The sequence below is a fragment of the Dipodomys ordii genome, unplaced genomic scaffold (assembly GCF_000151885.1).
Source record: "Dipodomys ordii isolate 6190 unplaced genomic scaffold, Dord_2.0 Scaffold205, whole genome shotgun sequence".
In the NCBI taxonomy this organism is placed as follows: Eukaryota; Metazoa; Chordata; class Mammalia; order Rodentia; family Heteromyidae; genus Dipodomys; species Dipodomys ordii.
This window is the reverse complement of record NW_012267421.1, coordinates 533,645-548,543: the sequence shown is the minus strand read 5'-3', so window position 1 is coordinate 548,543 and position 14,899 is coordinate 533,645. Positions and strand designations below refer to the sequence as shown.

Genomic DNA, 14,899 nt, shown 5'->3' with positions numbered 1-14,899 from the left:
CATCAAGCTTCTATTAGCATGTGACTCTACCCTACTCCTAGCCTGCTCCAGAGCAAGGGAGCACAGAGCCACAAGCAGCTTCTGCCATCACGGGGCCAGCTGGCTTTCAGGAGTCTAAAAAGCAATCCCACAACACTCAGTCTAGCAAAGGCCAGCAGTACGAATTGCGTGCTCCCTACGACATTAATGGGTCCTCACTCACAGGAGCTCACGGATTCAACCCTCAATGACAAGATTTTTGCTCACATGCCACTCATCCATCAATGGAAAGTCATTACTCAAGGTGCCTGGGATATTCTGAAGTCATACCAAGGCTTCATAAGAAAAAAGTGTACTGAGATCCACTAATAATGTCTTTCACAAGCGCAGCATCACAGAGGGGCAGTTTGAAAGCCACACATTTGCTATCCTGGGACTGGGACATTCCCTACCTCTATGTGTGAAAAAGCTCTTACATTCTACCCCTAAGACTTCTCTGTACAAGATTAAACATCTCAAAGCTTAGAATTTTCTCCAGACACTTCATCTTCCCAGCCTATTTCCTGTGGACTTTGTCTAGTATGTGATGCCCTTCTTCAACAAGACACCTAAGGTAAGACGTGGCATCGCAGTGTGGCCTGAACCACAGGGGAGGCAAACTCTCCTGCCCTTCATCTAACCCCACCCAGGCCAGAAAGGATCTCACATAACTGCCTTGCAAAAAGAGACAACAGCCAAGAGAAATGAGAACTCTGAGCCCAGATCCCACAGGATTCAGCAGGGGCAGGGAGAGGGCCTATGTGAATCAGGAGAAGACCCCACAGGATTCAGCAGGGGCAAGGAGAGGACCCCACAGGATCAGGCAGAGGCAAGGAGAGGGTCTATATAAATCAGAAGATCCCACAGGATCAGGCAGAGGCAAGGGAAGACCCACAGGATGGGAAAAAACAGGGAGAGGGCCTATGTGAATCAGGAGACGATCCCAAGGATCAGGCAGAAATAGGGAGAGGGTGAATGTGAATCAGAAACCCCCACAGGATTGATCAGAGACAGGAAGAGGGCCTATGTAAATCAGGAGAAGTTCCCACAGGATCAGGCAAAGGCGGGGAGAGGGTCTACTTGAGTCAGGAGAAGATTCCACAGGATCAGGAAGGGATAGGGAGAGGGCTGCCATAAACATTCACATTCAAACATACAGCTAGATGAGTCTGAGGGAGACGAAACAGACAACTGCCACAGCTCTGCTTACTCTTCCAGAATGGCTGGTGCTAGTTCTGCTCTGCTTCTCTGCTCTTTCTTTTGTGAACTCCTTTCACACTCACATCCTTACTCAGTAAAGTCCCCACCTAATAAGACCAAACTATGGCCCTTCCCCAAAGGAGGCCATAAAAAAATGATGTAAAATTTTTGGAATATTTTTGAAAGAGAAAAAACAAAAGTAAGCCCATGAAACTCAAAGGACAGGATTTTTGTTCGTGTGTGTGTGTGTGTGTGTGTGTGTGTGTGTGTGTGATTTGGAATATTTTTTGAAAGAGAAAAAACAAAAGTAAGCCCATGAAACTCAAAGGACAGGATTTTTGTTCGTGTGTGTGTGTGTGTGTGTGTGTGTGTGTGTGTAAACAAAAGTAAGCCCATGAAACTCAAAGAACAGGATTTTTGTTCGTGTGTGTGTGTGTGTGTGTGTGTGTGTGTGTGTGTGTGTGTGTGTACACGTGGGCACTGATCCTCGGGCCTGAACTCAAGGCCTGGGCACTATTGTGGCTCTACTACTTGAGCCACAGCTCCACTTCTAGATTTTTGTTATTAATTGGAGATAAGAGTCTGGGACTTTTCCTGCCTGGGCTAGTTTGAACTATAATCCTCAGATCTCAGACCTATCTGAGTACCTAGGATTACAGGTGTCAGTCACCAGCTTCTGCTCCCCTTTTTAAATGGTATAGTTTAAAAAAAAATGTCCTCTAGACAGACAAGTCCTCCACTCTTCAACTATAGAGAGACAGGTAAAAATGGGTGCTTCATTCAAAATCACAGCATCCACTTAACTGACAAGATGGGTAAACTAAGGGCAGGGAAGAGATTAAGAGATGAGGCTTGCCTAAGGACCTGTGGGGTCACTGCTGGAAGATCCAGGGAAATAGAAGCATGCATTCTCTCTACCCCCACCCAGATTCCCCACTTGGGGGCTGTGAGGCCCCTACAAATACAAGTGGTCCCCCAAGCCCAGTCTAAAGACAGCAGAAACAGCAGCCCACCTGTGGGGAGTTGGCCATGGGCCCAGCCATCATGCCTCGGACAATCAGGCCAGCCTTCGGCCTGGTCTTCTCCCCTGGCTTCTTCCCATCCATGGCAGGCTCTGGTGAAGGAAGCTGGACCATCTTCTCCCACATAGAAGTCAAGGAGGGGCTTCCACCTGGGCCTGTGGACGTGGCATTCTCTCTGTGTATGGGCCTTTTGTATGACACAGAATTACTGAGCACATCCCCATCATGACTGTCATGTCTGCAAAGGAATGTTTCTGTTAGATAGTGTCAGTCCACTGACTCAATCAGCAACAATGATAGCAAACTCCACCTTTAACTGTCATTCACAATAGGCCGATTTATAACTAAATAATGGTTCCTAACTAGTTAGTGCACTACAAAAGGTAAAAAATAGAAAATACTTTGGTCTCAGAGTAAGTCCAGCCTAGGAAATAAGACCAGCAAATAAAATAAGACAATGGTCATGCTCGCATCCTTCAATGCCTTGGGACTTAAAAGCATCCTTGGTCTCCCACACGAGTGACCATGGAAAACACACCACTGACAGCAGTGGAGAAAACTTATATCAAGCTTGGTACTCCCCAGCTTTTCACAGCAGAGAGAAAAAGAGAAAGGGGAGAGGAGAGAGGAGAGAGGAGAGAGAAGAGAGAAGGGAAAGCACATTGGAAAGAGAGGGGAGAGAGAAAAGAGAGAGGTAGCACATGGGAAAGGGAGAGAAGACAATGTATGAGAAGAATAATAAAGAGAGAGAGGGCAAAAGACTGAGCCCAGGAGACAAAGCAAGAGAAATTAGGAGAAAGGAACCCACTGGGGATAGCTCAGAAGTCAGCACTCCTCTGACTGGCAGATCAGTGTGGCTGTGGGCTACCCCTGGCCTCTAGCATACCTGAGTACTGATACCTCTCCACTACACTGCCTATCAAGCCCCAAGGCACACAGAAGGGCAGCGGTCTCATTTACTGTGATTGGGACAGATTGTGTAGAGAAAAATGCTCAGGCCAGCCTAGGAAAATCCAGAAGGTTCTCTAGCCAAGGCTTTCTTGAATCAAGAAACTGAGTAGGCACAGAACCACAGGAGTGCCCCAGGCCTGCACATAGACTATGAAGCAAATGTGCTTGAGTGAGCAATAAGGGCTTGTAACAGACAAGGTTTTGTAAGTTATCCTTGGGAATTCATGTTTTCTCCTAAAAGCAGCAGGAACTGTCTGCTGCCCTTTCAGCAAGGGCCAGCCTGACCTGATTTGTGTTATACCAAGTTCAGAGTCTCACGTCAAATTAACTAGAGGCCTGGGGACAGTACCCACAGAAGCGGTGCAGGGGGGACAATGGGGTAAACCAAGACCCTTGCCATCAGGACAGGAGGAGGGAGAGGTTGTCTGTCTAGTGTCATTAGGGAAAAATAGCTGATAGGTTTATTAAGATGTCATCCATTGTAAGCCATGAAGCCTTTGTATGTGCTGATGGTTGTGCTCCTCTGGAACGTGCTCCCTGACAGGTCCACAAGGTGTACAGTGCTTTATCATAGCATCAACAGGAAGCTGACCCCAGATTAAAATGGGAAGAGCTGACACCTGGCTTTGCTTGCTTCTGAATGTGACATTCTCCATCCTATGTCTTCATCCTCCAGGTCATATATGTTTACAAGTGTGCTCTCTGAGCATCTTAGTGGCAATCTGTTGTTCTTCTTTGGAACTGCGAGTGCAGGAATTTGAGTTTCTTGAGTTGGATTGCTATCTGAGCGATCCAGAAAGTATCTGGTTATGAGTTCAAGGCTTGTTTTTAGGGGATTTTCCTTTGCCTATTATTGAGAAAAGGAAAAAAATCATTAATTGTATGAGTCAGGGGGAGGGTGAAAAGTTCTTTGACATAAACTGCCTAACTTCTCACTCATGTTTTCACATTTCCATGTTTTCAGCAAACACATATTGGTTTGTATATATGCCAGGCACTGTGTTGGGTAGCAATAAAGACAAAACCCTTACCCCTAGAAGATCTATCAACCAATGCACTAGTCACACAACTCAACAATAATAGGAAACTATGAGAACAGAGGAATGCCAGAGCAAATCTCATCTGCTTTCCCCCCCCAACCCTCAAGAATAACTTTATAAGACAGATGCTATTGACTGTAATCCTAGATATTCAGGAGGCTGAGATCTGTGGATCACAATTCAAAGCCAGCCCAGACAGAAAAGTCCATGACACTCTTATCTCCAATTAACCACCCCAAAACCAGAAGCGGAGCTATGGCTCAAAGGGGTTAAGTATTAGCTTTGAGCAAAAGAGCTCAGGGACAGAACCCAGCCCTGAGTTCAAACTCCATGACTGACCAAAAATACAAAAGAATGAAACTTCAATCAATATAAACCCCAATCAACTACAGATTCATAAGCTCTTGGGACCTGCATATTTTCTTAGTCAGTAAGTTCTACATTTAATTTTTAACACTAGCAATTAGAGACAACTGGATCAGAAGGTTAGTATGGAAAGCATGGACAGGTGGTCAGACCTACCTCAGTTTCTACTCCCACCTTAATTTTTAAAAAACAAATGAAATTCTTCAGTAGCAGGACTAAATGATACCCACATTCTCTAACCTTTCCTGTGCTGTTCTCTTCAGAAGTTTTTAAAACTCCCAAGGACACGGACTCAGCCAGAGCAGCAAGAATCAGAACCTAGATTTCTCCTAAAATACCAAGTAATTTGAACAGACATAGCTATGCAAGTGACAATCCACAGGCTGACTTTGGGCTCCTGGCCATGTCAGTGTCAGTTCTTGTAAGGTCCACTCCTAGATGGCGAGTGGACTCCACCCTCCTCATAGCCAAGTCTCCACCCAGTACCTGCATTATCTAGGCAACTGGCACACCTGGAAGCGGTCATATCCACAAGCGCTGAGGTCACATCTGGATTCGATGTGGCCACACCTTTCTCACAGCTGGTACCCCCTCCTTATACCTGGCCACACCTTCCCCCCCCCTTACCCTAGATAAGGCATGGCCAGAGGTCAGATGCTCTTTCCCAGCCAAGTAGAGTGCCAATCTGGCCTAGTACCAGCTGAAACAATGAATAAACCGAACAATGAATAAACCTACACCTTACCTGAATACCACGTGCATGGTGTGGTTCTTACACAGCAGCCTCTTTAAAAATCTAACAGTTCTTAACCCATTTGCCTGGAAACAGTGAGGCCCTGATGAGCTGTGGGCGGACATGTGCCATGTGGTGATGTTGCCGCAGAACCACAATGTCTGACAAGAACTTAGTGAAGACCTGGCCTTGCCACACCTGCCATTGTTATTCCTCAGCTCTGGGCTGCAGAACAATCTGAGCAAGACCCAAAAGACAGTGCAGGAGGACCAAATTCAACAATTGTGTCAGACAGTTAAAATCAGGTGTTCTTGTTGTTGTTTAGTACAAGACTAAGAAAAATGTTTGCCTAAGTCTAAACAAAGCTTAGACTGAAGAGAATTAAGGGAAAGATGTCATTTATTTCTACCTTCTTAATTTTTCTCTCAATAAGACAGAATTGGGACCCCAATTGTCAGGATTGTAACTTAGGATTTCACATCATTTGACATAAAGAGACATAGATAGCTTTCATAGGAGTCTAGACATTTTTCAAAACCTCAATTTTCAGCTAGGCATTTTAACCTACTGTATACCTATAAGGAAATTATATAGGCATTTTAATCTACTGTATACCTATAAGGGAAAACAAGTTACCGGAAACATTAAGCGTAAATTACAAGGTTTTCCTAGAATCATGATAGTGTTGGGCTGAATGGATTTCAAAATTATCATAAAATAGATAAGACTAATAAGCACATTTTTCTGTAAAATATAGGCTCCAATTCGTTGTATCAGAGCTAATTTACTGCAACTTCAATCAAGTAATCAAAGCACTTATTAAATCTAGTGGAAGTATCTTGTGTTTCTTAAGAGAATGGCTACTTAGGGAAACCACAGTCAGGGAGGAAATAAAAATAACATGAATGGCAAAGAAACTTCTGAAAATTAGGCAAATGTATAGTTTACATTCCAATGTACCCAAATAGTCTCATTCCTACATAAAATCTTCCTAAAATGAGCAGCCCGCCCCTCTTCTGCCTCAGAACTGAGCCCCTAGAGAGGGCAGACTAGCTGCTGCTAAACCTGCAGTCTTCCTCTTCCAGGGTGGCACACAGGAGTGCATCCAGAGGACAAGGATGTCAGCCCAGCCCCAGAGGAAGTTTCTAATATGTGATAGCTCCACGAATCCTCTGGCACAACTACTATAGCCTCTATGTCTTCAGAGGGGAGCACAGGAATGTCTAAGATTTACACAGTTGTTTGAAATCCCACTTTATTCATGGTGAAACACCTGGCTTCAGGTCCTCCCTGATATATGCTTAGAGATCTGCAAGTGACCAAAGGTTCCTCTGCATGTATAACAATAGCTTTGGCACAATGCCTATGTGCCTCTGACCAGAAAAAAATATAAATCTATTGAAAGGAGCTTTAAGAAATGGAAACGAGGTTTTTTTTCCTCCTTGTTTTTGTTTTCTTTTTGTCTTATTTGTTCATTTGTCTGTCTTTGGAAGGTAAGGGGTTGCAGAAATGGTGGGACAAAGAGTAAACAAATGCAGCAATGATACGCACTACACACTATGTCGAAAATGAACTATACAAATTGTGGGTAGAGATGGGAGGGAAAAACTGAGAGAAAGCAAGGGTAGGGATGACATTGTCCAAAAAGAAATGTACTCTTTACCTGACTTACATAACTGTAACTTCTCCTACATCACCTTTATAATAACAATTTAAAAATTAAAAAGAAAGCAGCGTAGACCTCACCCCCTACCAGTCCAATCTGTCAAGACTTTGTTTGAAAATAATAAGCCTGGGGGCTGGGAAGGTGGCTCAGTTGTAGAGCACTTGCCTTACATGCATGAGGCTCTAGGTTCCATTCCTTAGCACCACATAAGCAGAAAAAAAAAAAAAAAAGCTGGAAGTGGTGCTGGGCTCAAGTGGTAGAGCGCTAGCCTTGAGCTGAAGAGCTGAGGGACAGCGCCCAGGCCCAGAGTTCAGGCCCCACGACCGGACCAAAATAAAATAAAAACAATAAAAATAATAAGCCTGACCACCAGTACAGTGATAGAACTGAGATCAGAACCTCTGGCTATGAGGGATAGAACAGCCACTTTTCTCTCCACACACCCCCCCACTCCAGTACGGGGAACCCCATACAGTAGCTTCAAAGCTAGTCCCCTGAGCTCTAAGGGTCCAGCCCAGAAGGCCAAGGCAGGACCTCTCCCCCCCACTTCTAACAGCATGGTGTCCTACTTTGCATACTGGATTTCCACCTGGGATAAACTTACAGTAGATGCAGAACTACATGATCAATTGCCAGTTTTTTCCTGGCTCTGACAATATACCCATCCCTAGGCAGGCTTTGCTGGAGAACTTATTTTTTAATCCAACGAAGGCTCTATCTTCCAACCAGAAAGGACAATCAAGTCAGAATTGTAGCTACATTCATGTACTCACTCACCTGCTAATCATTAATTCATTCTACAAGTATTTATTGGCTTCTCACTATATCACCAGACAATGTGTTAAATATGGGGGCATAAGAATGAAAAAAGAGAATCTCTGCCTTCTGCTAAATCCAAGGCCATGGGGGAGGCAGACACTGAGCAACCACAGAAATACTCTTGGGCTCTTGTGACAAACGAGAGTGCTACAGGCTCACCAAAGCAGTCACAGTGGGGCAGGTAAGAGAGGCCCTCCAGTAGAGGAAGTGCAGTCCATCTGCTTTCTCAGCTCCTGCTTCTCTGAGTTATGTCACCAAACCCTTAAGACCGAGCCATCACTCAGACCAAGGAGAGGAGGGCATATGCATCAGGGGATGAAAATTTGCAGTATAAGTGAATGCTATATTCTTATTAAAATACCCTTGTTGTGGGAAGGAGCACAAGGGATGACTGTCAGAGGCTGGGCTCAAAGTAAACATAAAGACAACTAACACCACAGTCTGCTTCTCTCTCTGCAGGCAGGGCTGGCCAGGAGTCCCCCAAGCTGTGCCATAGCTGGCAGAGCCCTGAATGCTTTGGCAGGATCAGACTTGGTGGCACTATTCACACCACATCTTAAAGCACACACCTTGTTTTCCCTGTATAGAAATTCGAGATGCAAAACCTTACGGAGGTCTTGTCTGCTGTTTATGCTGAGGTCAGAGCGTGGGCGTTCCTGGTCCATGGTCACACACGTCTTCTTTAAGCCCTGAGGGAAGAGGTCTGAGTCACAGTTTGCCATTTTAAATCAAAACCTTCCATTCTCTGACGCATTATAAACCAAAGTCTGCTGGTATTCATTATAATCGGCCTCTTCTGGCCTTCCTTACAAGGGTATGCAAGGATCAAACAGATTTTTTTCATTTTCACATAACCTTTATACTCAATGTCATTTTTGCAACTATTATTCGGATCTTACAGTGTCCTAGTGAGGTCAGCCAAGGCTGTCAACTCACTTTAGACAAGGAATAAAATGCAGGACCCCCATGACAGCCAGTCCTTGGTCCCACACAGCTCCATTAATCTCTATCTACTCAACCACTGGCCCTGAACCAACTATGTGCCAGCTCTATTCTGGTTGTACAAATGCAGCAGGAATAAGAGCTAATACTCTGTTGGGGAAGAGACCCTAAGTCTGCAGTATGGAAACAAAACAGGAAAGAAGATTGGGAGATGAGGGGCAAAGGTCTCCATAGGGAGATGAGGGGCACTGGTCTCCAAGGGTTTCAGTATGCAAATATCATGGAAAGTCATTTTGTGGTCACTTCTGTCTTCTAGTTTCTGCCTCTGAATCTTAAAGAATGAACCACCAGTGAACTATTCAAGCTACTGGAGGTCAGGATCAGGTCAAAATCTACCCTCATACAGCATACATTTGAGGGAGAAAGACAGTAGTCTAATATGCTATGAAAACACCTACATGTTAGGGTAAGGAGATGAGGGGGCAGGAGAGGGTGTGGGGAAGGGTTTCTACTTTAGAGAAGGTGTAGTGACAATGAAAGGAGATATAAAAGGTGAGAGGGAGCAGCCATTCAGACATGTAGAGGAACAGTGTTCCAAGCAAGGAACAACAACTGCAAGAACATGAAGAGGCTCAACAGCCAGTGTGTCTAGAGCCTCAGAGCCAGGGACAACTTCCAGAGCCATGGAAAGGCCATGGTGGCTTTTGTGAAATGGAAAGGGTCACAAGACAATGTAAGGATGTGGTAACTTTTTTTTTTTAATTGCTTGGATGCTAGGTAGAAATAGATGGAGGAGGCAGGCGGCTAAGTAGAAAACAACAACAGCAATACACATTGAAGAAGGGTGGTCTAGACCACAGCATCTGTGGCATAAGCAGTAAGAAGTGGCTTCATTCTCCACATGCTAGATGGTAAAGCCATCAGACTAGCTGACAGGCTGGATGGGAGAAGTACAAGAGACTAGCCCTTACCCATGGGGCCAAGCATGCACTCTAGGGGATGTCAGACTGAACTGAACACTCACCCAGCAAGTATCCAAAACCTTAGAGACATGGCTTGTTTTACATAGGCAGCTATTTGTGGATCATTAAGGAAGGATCTCTAGACAAATAGAGACAGGCTAATAATTGAAATGTTTACTAGACATCCAAGTAAAAATGTTACAGATATAGAAGGAAAGAATCTGAGCTCAAGAAGTCAATTAGAGATGGGCATTTGAGAATTGTCAGCACACAGGTGGTACTGGAACTCATTGCACTGGGTGAGATGCCTCAAGAACAAATGAGAGAAGAGGGAAACAGGCTGGCCTTTGGGCCCTGCCACATGCACAGGTCAGGGGAGGCAGGGGTAACTAGGAAGGACCCCTAGAAAGGTCCACCTGAGAGAAGGAAAGAAAGCTCTGAGGAGACAAGAGGAATCAACTGTGGCAAACACAACCATTATATCAGAAGGAAAAGGAGTAAAAATGAGAGGTCAGTGATGACTTTGACAAGAGCAGTCTCTGTGGGCAGGGGAAAAAAAATCTGATTGAAACAAGTCTCAGAAAGTGAGACCAGTGTTAGAATGAGAGTACACACAGCTCTTCCATGAGGTTTTCTTACAAAAGGGAAAAGACTAGTGGCTGTATGGGTCTGAGATAATGTTAGCACATGTTTTGACTGTAGGAATGCAGTATGTCCTAATACTAGGCGAGGAGAAAGATGTCCAGCGAAAGCTGTGAGGATGGTAATGGGCCATGCCTCAGGGCCTGAACAATGGGGAAAGCACCCACAGGGGGTTTATGGTGTCCAGGGATCCATCCCCAGGAGCACGAGGGAAGATGCTGCTTATTTTCTCCATGAAATTATGAGAAAGAGCTCTGGGGTTTGAAAGAAAATATTAGGAATGTTAATCCAGCACTAGAGAGGTATAACCAGGTAGACAGCCTTCCCCAGAACACCACAGGGGGAGTGGTGGTAGATGTAAAGCTATGCATCAACATGGATCTCATCCAGCTGTGCAGGTGCAGGCAGATCAGAGGACTAAGCTAGAAAGAGAGCAGGATGGTGGAGCTCCTGTAGAGCACACATTCTATGATGGGAGGGATGCTACATGTGGAAGGGACTACAGGAAGGCAGGGGCAGGGTGGCTACACAAAGTTGGCAGGAACACAGGACTCAAGATGCAGAGCAAGCTGAAGGATAGTTTGTGTAGGGGCAAAGAGGGGGATAAGCCAGAAACGACAACAGGTGGGGTGCTTGAAGCTGGTCTGATGGAAAAGACGCTGCTGGTGACAAGCCCAAGGTATGACTACAAGACAGGGTGACAGACATCAGATAGAGGACAAGTTAATGGGAGTGGAACGACACACACGAGGAGGCTGAGGCACCAGATGAGTCAATTCATGGATCCTATTCACCAGAAGACCATCATTGATGTCCTCTTGAGTTCAAGAAGCTACATGTAGGCAAAGGGTCAAGGCAATGTGGACCAACTGGAAGATGAGTTCCAACCGATAGATGGCTCACAAAAAGCCTTGTAGTCTAATGATGGTGAAAAGGAAAAGAGGACTATGTTGTGTCTATGTCTGTAACCAGATCTATGTAACCCAGGCTCATGATCCTCTAGCCGCAGCTTCCAGAGCACTGAGATTGCGGCATACACCACTATACCCAGCCATTTAAGGGTTTTGTCTGGACAAATTTCTTAGCCTCCTAGTCTCATGAAAGGGAGAGGTATAAGTATAGATCTGTTAGAAAGAGTTGGAAGCCAGGCACTGATGGCTCATGCCTGTAATCCTAGCTATGCAGAAGGATGAGATCTGAGGATTGCAGTTCAAAGTCAGTCCAGGCACAAAAGTCTGTGACTCTCATCTCCAATAAACCACTCAAAAAACTGGAAGTGGCATTGTGGCTCAAGTGGTAGAGTGCTAGCCTTGAGCTGAAGAGCTGAGGGACAGCACCCAAGCCCAGAGTTCAAGCCCCACGACCGACCAAAAAAAAGAAAAAGAAAGAAAAAACAAAGAGTTGGATAAGTGAATAGGTATCTAGGGTGAGAATTCTTGTGGTTATGACTGTGCAAAGTGATGTGAGGAACATAGGGTCTCTGCTAGAGCAGAGGCCATAAGAATAGACTCCACATAGAGCTTCCCTATGAACCAGCAATCCCACTTTTGGGCATTTACCCAAATGATCACAAACAAGACCATACTAAAGCTACCAGCACAGCTATGTTTATTGCAGCATTATTTACCATAGCTAAGATATGGAACCAACTCAGATGCCTCTCAGCAGATGAATGAATCAAAAAAATTTGGTGTATATATACACAATGGAATTCTATGCTTCCATCAGAAAGAATGACATTGCCCCATTTGTTAGGAAATGTTAAGACTTGGAAAAAATTATATTAAGTGAAGTAAGCCAGGCCCAAAGAAACCCAAATGGTTTCTCTTATTTGCAGTAACTAGTATATGTCTGAGACAAGCAGAAAAGGTCAGATATGTTGATTTTAGGTGAAATGAACCCCACGAAAAGTATTCAAATTTTTTTTCTTTCATGCGATTGTTTCTAACATATTGATGATTTCTTTGTTGCTTTGTATGTCCCTCCCCCACAGTAGAACCCCTGTTTTCACTGTATTTGGTGTTGGTATAATTTGTGGAGGGGAAGGGCAAAAGCAAATCATTTAAATAGGGATACAGGTGGACTCATTGCAACAATGAGATGTACAAGTCCTTATGTCGAAAAATGAACTTTACAATTTTGGTGAGGGGGGAAAGGGGGAATGGGAAGGGATAGGAAGGGGAAACAAAGGAGGAGGCAACAATGCTTGATAAGAAATGTACTCATTATCTTGCCCATGTAATTGTAACTCCTCTGTACAGTATTTTCATAATAATAATAATAAAAGAATAGCAGTCACGGCTCTTGTGATTTTCTGAGTGGTTGGGGACAAGTCCTTAATGACATTCAGGCACAGGTCAGGTGGCTACAAAATCTCCAAGTAGGGAAACAAAGGAGGAGGCTACAATGCTTGATAAGAAATGTACTCATTATCTTGCCCATGTAATTGTACCCCCTCTGTACAGTATTTTCACAATAAAAAATAAAATTAAAATAAAAAAATTAAAATAAGTTGTATGAGAAAAAAAAAACAAAAACAAAATCTCCAAGGATAGATGTTAGCAAAATGAGTCCCTTCCCATAGCTTAATCCACTCACTCCTTCCCTTCTCCACAGCTTAGCATACCCATTTCCTAGGCAACACCAGTCCCATATAGTAAAGGCAGTAAATAATCAACTTCCAACCCCTTTACCTTGGGATGGCACTTATCTGGGGCAGCTACCACCATAGAAGGCAACAAGAGCCCCTTAGAGTGACCTTTAGGTCTGGATAATTACAGGACCCTTATCTAGTATTGGACAGCAGCCATAAATCTAGTCTGCCATGATGAAGCCCCAGGCCCACACTGCCACACTTGGGTCTCTGCCTCCTAGCCCCTTCTAGCCCCTCCTAAACCCCCTAGATTATACAGACCACCCCTAAACCCCCTAGGTTATACAGGCCACTCTAGACAATAGCCAGTGATTCTTCTCATTCCTCCTTTGTGAGAAGGAGTCTTGCTGGCCCCCTTTCCCAGCAATAAACCTTTCTTTGTTCTCTGTACCTGGATTGTCTGTGTGGTTCTCTGGCAAGGTCTAATTAATCTTATTTAAGCTAAGAATAGATGATATACAATTCAGAGGTCCGTTTTTCAGTCCTGAGACAGATAGATTTGCTAACTACAACCTAAGTAAGGCAACTGATGAGACAAACTACTGAAATCATCTGCAAAGAAGTCTGGAAAAACTATGACTAAAGATGAATCGGGGCAGAATAGGGCAAAACATAGGAGAGAAGCCAGAATAAGAGTGGGAAGATAAACTGTAGGCACCCGTGGATTTCATCTGTGCTCCAGGAAAGAAAGACAGAAGAAAGCTCTCAGTGGGAGTTTTCTTGGTCACCAAACTTAAAATGAAATAAATTACGATAAGCACACAAAAGTACTTCCAAAAGAGATACTTGATGGGGAAGCAGGTGTAAAGCTGAATAGCATGCTAATGTACACGTTGTGTCTATGTCAGAATCATGAGTGACGTGTGCGAGCTCACTGAAAACTAGCATCGAGTATCTGAACCTTCACTAGGTTAACTTCAGTCCTTACTCTTTGCTCCATTCAAAGCAATGCATGTGTGCGTGTTGTCCACGTGCCCTGGGACCAGCTGAATGTATCACAAGGACACCCAGAACCGGCCAGTATCCTTAGCTCCCGGTCACTTGGTGCAAAGCCCAAACTCCATGCCGGTGACCCCAGTTCCCGCTCCCCTTTTCCTGAAGTGAGGGCTCAGGTCCTCCACTTGCAATCACTCCCAAAACCCCCTGGGGACAAGACAACCGCAAGACGTACAAAAATCTCTTCCAAGAATCCATGCATTGGCGGGAATCCCCTGAGCTAAAAGCCTGAACCCTTTGTGCGTGGAGAACTTTGGGGCGCCCCGGAAGCACTCCGGTGGGTCTGCCGGGGGTGACCCCGCTGGCCTGCGAAGCCCCTCGCCCCGCGGAGCCCGCCCGGAACCCCCGGCCCCGCCCCTCAAACTGCGAGGCCGCTCGGGATTCCCGCCCGCCAGCGGGACATCTAGCCCGGAGCCGAGACCCGGGAGATTGGGCTCGTCGGGCTATCGGAAGTGTCGGCCGTAACGGAAGTGAATCCGAGAAACGAGTCCCATCGGAAACGTGGCCCCCGGAAGGTTTAGTTCCCCCAGGGATCAGGCCCTGCGGCCCCCAGCGGCGGCCAGGCTGCTCCTCCCCGAAGGCCCTGGTGCGAGGCCCAGCCGGTCCTTACCTTCCTGCTGAGGAACTCCCTCACCAGCGAGGCGGCCACCTCCTCCACGAAAAGGCCGTCCATGCTGTGCGGCCGGTCTGCAAGCCACGCTGGACGGGGACCCCGGCCTCTGAGTCGGTTGCGCTCAATATGGCCGCGTTGCCGTGACAACGGCAGCAGCGGCGCCGGCGATAGCCCCGCCCATATCTCCGGCCTAGGCGGGGCTGAAGGGAGGGGCCTCCCACAGGGGGGCGCGCTGGCTCCGCCCCTTTTACGGATTTGGGCGGGGTCTATCTCAGG

General features: G+C 45.7%; 1 protein-coding gene across 1 annotated transcript in view; it reads right to left on the bottom strand.

The window, feature by feature from the left end:
- Fam188b (family with sequence similarity 188, member B) overlaps window positions 1–14,683 on the bottom strand; it is a 90,217-nt gene extending 75,534 nt beyond the window's left edge. The window contains exons 1-4 of the mRNA XM_013035127.1: window positions 14,621–14,683; window positions 8,385–8,504; window positions 3,812–4,038; window positions 2,232–2,478 (exon numbers count right to left, since the gene is read on the bottom strand). Coding sequence (XP_012890581.1) covers window positions 2,232–2,478; window positions 3,812–4,038; window positions 8,385–8,504; window positions 14,621–14,683 — 657 coding nt within the window. The remainder of the gene's footprint in view (window positions 1–2,231; window positions 2,479–3,811; window positions 4,039–8,384; window positions 8,505–14,620) is intronic.
- Between the last annotated feature and the right edge of the window lie 216 nt (window positions 14,684–14,899).